This window comes from Heteronotia binoei, chromosome 5 (assembly GCF_032191835.1).
Source record: "Heteronotia binoei isolate CCM8104 ecotype False Entrance Well chromosome 5, APGP_CSIRO_Hbin_v1, whole genome shotgun sequence".
Taxonomy (NCBI): Eukaryota; Metazoa; Chordata; class Lepidosauria; order Squamata; family Gekkonidae; genus Heteronotia; species Heteronotia binoei.
Genome location: NC_083227.1, coordinates 129,718,552 through 129,724,551, shown reverse-complemented (window position 1 = coordinate 129,724,551; position 6,000 = coordinate 129,718,552). Strand labels below are relative to the sequence as shown.

General features: G+C 37.9%; 1 protein-coding gene across 8 annotated transcripts in view; it reads right to left on the bottom strand.

Annotated features, from left to right (window-relative positions):
• Positions 1 to 2,212: 2,212 nt before the first annotated feature.
• NME5 (NME/NM23 family member 5) overlaps positions 2,213 to 6,000 on the bottom strand; it is a 130,413-nt gene continuing 126,625 nt past the window's right edge. For 6 of the 8 annotated variants that reach the window (XM_060240391.1, XM_060240387.1, XM_060240392.1 and 3 more), the window contains exons 4-6: positions 5,167 to 5,267; positions 2,986 to 3,104; positions 2,213 to 2,361 (exon numbers count right to left, since the gene is read on the bottom strand). In XM_060240391.1, coding sequence (XP_060096374.1) covers positions 2,281 to 2,361; positions 2,986 to 3,104; positions 5,167 to 5,267 — 301 coding nt within the window. In that variant the 3' untranslated portion in view covers positions 2,213 to 2,280. The remainder of the gene's footprint in view (positions 2,362 to 2,985; positions 3,105 to 5,166; positions 5,268 to 6,000) is intronic. The other 2 variants (XM_060240394.1, XM_060240395.1) reach the window with 1 other exon arrangement.

Below are 6,000 nucleotides of genomic sequence, written 5' to 3'. Positions count from 1 at the left end.
GTACCACGGTGAGCTCCTTGGAGGATACAGAACAGATAAAGACATTAAATTGTAGTCTAACACAGGGGTGGCCAAACTTGCTCAATGTAAGAGCCATACCGAATAAATGTCAGATGTTTGAGAGCTGAAAGATGGGAGGGAGGGAGGGAAATAAGGAAGGAAAATAGATGGGGGTTAGATGGAAAGAAAACAACTTTAATTTTAAATGCATTCTCCCTGCTGGCTTGGAGAAGTGATTTAAAGTGACAAATGCCTTCTCCAAGATGGCGGAGGCTTTGAGAGCCACAAAATATGTGTGAAAGAGCCACATGTTGCTCCCCAAGCCACATTTGGCAATCCCTGAACTAGATCGATGTCTAGAGAAAATACCTGAGCCTTTAAGACAGAATTTTGTCAGGTATAACTTCCCCTTCATTAAGCTGGCCATACTTTTTCTACAACTACAGAGGTTCTTGGAGAAGACTGCCACAGAATTCAGTATGGGAACAAAACATGAGCAAAGCTTATTATTATTTATTAAAATGATAGCCTGTACAGTCCAGCTGAATCTTTTCCGGTTCCAGTTCTTACCAGAACTCAGTTTTTGGCAATTTTGTTTAGAAAAGGTATTTTCTGAAAAAAGTATCATAACAATATGTCTGGCAGCTTTGCAATGCTAACTGCTAAAAAAAGTTAGAAAGTAATACATTAATGAGGAAGAAATCTGAGCAAACCTACTCACAAGCAAATCCCATGCCATTCAATGGGTTTTACTCCCAGGAAAGTATCCTTAAGATTGCAGCCATAGTTTAGCAGGTCATTGTAAAAAGTGCCTGACACGATGGCTGACTTCAGATGGCCAATTTGAGTCAACACAGGCATAGCCCCCAGGCGGATTAAAAAAGCAAGGTCAGATAGGCACAGCTGTTGCCTGTCCCACTCCCACACTCACCCTTGTCCTCCTTCCTCTCTGAGACGGATCAAATAACTACGGTACCACTTGGGAAGTGGTAACAAATTCTTCTGCTGCACCCCATCTGTCTTTTCGGGCATCTGATTGTGGAAGCGCGTGAGGCAGATTGGTGGTGTGTGAACCCGCCAATCTGCTCTAGGCACTCGTCTGTATTCTTTAAAAAAAAAAAAACTGCCCAAAGCTCATGATGCACAGCCACTAAAAATGTAAGGGAGAAAAAGAAACCCAAACTGCACTAAGGGGGTGGCGCGCAACAACAGTGTGAACGTACCAAAGCATCCCCTGCATGATATACGGGCGCATTGCATGGGAGCGGCTAATTGGGATTTGGCTGCTCCAGTTTGGGGCAGCACAGTTTGGGATGCCTTCAGTGCAAAGCTGCCCATCTGTACCCAGCCTATGAAAACTTTTGCTGAATGCTTTTATTTTTGTAAGGTTTATATTTTTCCCTTTGTGTTGTGCTTTTCTTTTGCATAGCTGAATACTAAAACCTTATATTCCAGAATCTTAAAGCATTATATTGAACATATACATAAGACAGAATTTTTTTTGATAAAATATGCAGTTCCAAAACTGTATTGCACCAATAATATATTATTATCAGTATGTCATTAATTGTAAGTGTGCTGTATGGAAAAACTAGGATAATAACAGATTTGGATACCTGGAACCAAACTCTGGAACTTTACAGTGACACTTACCCAACCCTTCTGTTGCCATCTTGTGGCACTGGGGGAAGACTTATTTTCTTTCATCTGTCATTTTTTTCAGTGATTTTTCTTTCCTGCCTTATGCTTTAACTATCCTTCTTCTGTATGAATATTTTAGCTTGTTTTTAAGTGTTTTAATGATGTGCTTTTGTTTACTTTTAATGGATTTTAAAATGTGGATTTTTTTATGTTTTTAATCTGTTGGCTGCCACGGTGGGCCTGATCAGGGCAGAAAGACAGGGTATAAATCTTGGAAATAAAACAAACAAATAAATGTATTTACAGGAGTATAAATGAAGACAAGTCAGCTTTCAACTGATGGCAAACCTAAAACAGCTAAACAGCTTCAGATAATGTTCTAATCTCTGATGCTATTTATCATTCTCTATTTGTAACAAGAGTCTCTTTATTACCGTAATTCAAGCTCCAAGCACAGTTATTGCTATTTTAGCCTGTGCTACTTCACGAAGAATTATTCTTCTGTATACTGATGATTTTAAAATTAATACTTATTTCATGTTAATATTAGTAAGAAATGCAAGAGACCGCATGTAGTGAAATATCTTTAACCGATAGGTTCTTTTTACAAGTTCACCATTTTCTAATATATTTTCCTCTTTAAGGCTCCTCCACAATCACGTTATGTTGCAGCCGAGGTGTGTTGGGATTATGTTCAATTAGCCAATCAGCCAGCCAAGTCTAAAAATAAAAACATAAGATATCTAATTTCATTTATATATGAACTTTTACTAGCATACAGCATTCAAAGTCTTCATTCCTACGTATGAACACTGAGAAATTCCTGTTCACCAACTTCTCTTTAATAACTTCAGTGTCCTCAATTACTTTAATGGGAAACTGCTCCTAAAACAACCCAACAGTGCAATACTAAACAGTTACACCCTTATAACCCCATTAATTTAAATGCACTGAGAAGGATGTAACTCTGTTTAGGATTGCACTATAAGGGAATGCAGCGGCATATAAGTCTAATACTTTACAATGATTCATACCTTTGATTTTCAAAATATGTCTGTTTGTCTGAGAAAGTGATGGGGAAGGAGGCAGTCAGTATAGACTGCTGCTGATACACAAAGGGTAATTATGGCTTGATGAAGCTAAGCCTAATATGCAAAGAGAGGAGTATTGCTCTTATTATCTGACATTTTCCGTCAAATTTCCATCTCTTATACAATAACAGCTGTTCTTTGCAGGCAACAAGACTAGACTCACATCCAAGAACCAGCCTAGAGTTATCAAGTATGCCCTCACATTAACCATAGGACCCTACTGCTGAATACTGCCAGTCACTGTAATACATACAAAAGGATCTGCTGGTTTCTTCTTACACAGTGCTGTAAGTCCTTTTAGCAGTGTAGGAATGACATAGCGGGTCAGGTAATCCTTAGCAGCTTGTCCAACTGGGATTGGTTCAAGAATCACTGGAAAAGAATTAAACATATGTTTAATTTCAAATTATTCAAACGAATAAATTGCCTTCTAATGCTTTATTCTTTGTTTCCTTATACTTAAAGGCAGTTAATTTAGATCTTTGTTTTGGAGATACAGAGTAATGTAAATAAATATGCTGAGTAGCTCCTGATTTCACTTTGGTGAGTTAATGAATTCAACACAGATTAACTAGAATGATCACATAGTGAAAACCCTTCGGACACAAATCACCTCTAAATTATCTTGGCACGTTTGAAACCAGATATGATTAATCAACGGACTAATGAGCAACCAAGGGCTTACCCTTTTCAGAGTATCAATAGGGTTTGCTGCCTGAATAAATAAATCTTAATTTATATAAAGATTTGAATATGAGAAAAACAGTTTTAAACAACAAAGTGTAATTCCTATGTTTTTGTATGATGCATGCATGCATGCACACATCCTTACAAAAAAAAACAGTCTATCACAAGAGGGAAGGAATGCTTCCTACATACCACTTACCATACACAATTTTGATAAGTATTTACGGTCAAAATACTACATTAAAATGCTGCCTGGCTAACTGGGCCAATTTTTAGACTATCAATAGCCTACAGTCTGCTCTTATTTGCAGAAGATCCAGGTACCTTTCTTTATGGAGTAAGAACAGAAGGAGATATCAGGTCTAATATCATACTTCCTTACCATGCATAGATTTTATGGTTCTTTTGAATATTTCCTTGATTGTACAATTCATATCCTGCTTTCAAGTGAGGTCTGAGATATCCAAATTAATAAATACATTATTTTCTGGTTCAGACATTATGTTCTGTACATGGCAGGAGGCAGAGCAGGTGCGCACATGCTCAGAGCTTCTTTTGTGGAAAAAGCCCAGCAGGAACTCATTTGCACATTAGGCCAAACCACCTGATTTCACCATTGTTTTACACAGGGCTTTTTTGTGAGAAAAGCCCATCAGAAATTCATTTGCATTTTAAGCCACACCCTCTGACACCAAACCAGCCGGACTGCATTCCTGTGTGTTGCTGCTCAAAAACAAACAAACAAACAAAAACCCTGCACCTGCTTAAGCCCAGGACTCAATGCTGACCTACAGTTTTGGATAGGAACTCAAATTTAAACAAGCCTAGGATATTTCACTTTAAACATAAAGAATAATGCTTTGGGGGAAAATATGTTTCTTTCCCCTGCTTCACTGGTGCTTGCAAAAGTTAATTTGGGTATCTATTAAACTGTGTTTATCAGGGGTGATAAGAAACACAACAACCTCCTCAACTACTCAAATAAGCCATGCCTTCTTGTGTAACTAAAAAAACTCCACCTGATTACTAAAAACAATTATACCATCAGTGGCTATGCGGTCACACATAAATTATAAATATGTCAAACACACATAAGCTCTATACTTATAGAATCTAGGAAGCAAAGATATTCCTAACCAAAAAGACTTATTAAAATGAAACTGTAAGGAAATGGACATAACCCTAAAGCCACCTACAGAAAATAGACACACTGCCCTTAAATTTAAAGCAGCTCCATGCATAATGTTTTACACTTCCATAGAGCATTACACTTCCATGTGATCCTTCATCGGCAAGTGAATGTGACTATCCTTTGATCTACACAATCTAGGTCACAAAAAATTTGCACAGCAGTGGCACACAAATGGTTTTCTTCGTGCTGTAAACCATTTCATGAGCCAACTGGCTACCTTAAGCAACACACGCACATCTAAAGATAATAAATAAATAGTGCACTTCATTCATCTATGCAAGTTCATTACACAATAAGTCAGATAGAGACTAATATAACAACAATCCTTGAATTAATTATACCAGCCTGTGTTTGCCCCACTTCTTGTGGAAGTGAGTCATAGAAAAGGGGGAAATAACCCAGCTAAAATTCATTTGGTTCTTTAGGTAGATTATGATCCACAGTGCTTCATGCAAGGTGTTATAAAAAAGCTTAAATATAAAACTGACTACATCTGAAAGGAGAGGGAAATAGCATATATCAGTGTAATGCAGATTCTAGAGAGAAAGTTCATACCTTCAGGAAACATGAACCGGATTTCCCTTTCAGCTGAGGAAAAGCTACTACTGCCATGAAGTCCATTCCTCAGGTCATCTGTCCCATAGATTGCTCTTAAACTAATGCAGTAGAGATATGTGTTATCATATTTAGTCCCAGATTCAGCAATTAACCTCAATTAACTTGTTCAGTACTTGATTCTGAACAGTATATTGAAGGGAGAGGCAACATATGGCCACACTGCCCCACCCCAAGTCTTTCCAAAAGAATCCTTTCCCTTCTCTCTGAACAACCAACCCATAAGCAAGTACTATATGGCAGAAAAGGCACAGGCAGAAAGAAAACAGGTGTCAAACTCATTGTTAGGACGGCCAGATCTGACATAAATGTTCCTTTGTCGGGCCATAAAATGTAACACAAGGTACTGGAGATATAACTTTATAAAGGCGATTTCAGATATTGAACAGCAATAGCAGGCTTGATTGGATTAGGTTTATATGCAGAGGGGTAGTAGGCGTGGAGATACCAGCATTGGTAATGAGACAGGAAACCTAGATCTCAATTCCATCCAGGAAAATGCAAAGAGTAAATGGACGTAAGTCTGATACTAGAAACCACAACATTCAGTTTCTGACCTAAGAATAGTAGTGCTCTTACAAAGGAATTTCAAAGGGAGGTGAAAAAGAGGGACTGCTGAATTGCAACAGATAATGAAGCTCAAGACAATGCATCCTCCAAGACTGAATTAAGAGTTAGTTTTCCTGTCTCATTATCAATTTGTGCTATTATCATTTGGCATCTGAAATCACTCTACTCTCCAAGATATAAGGACCAATCCAAGTGTTCTAGTTC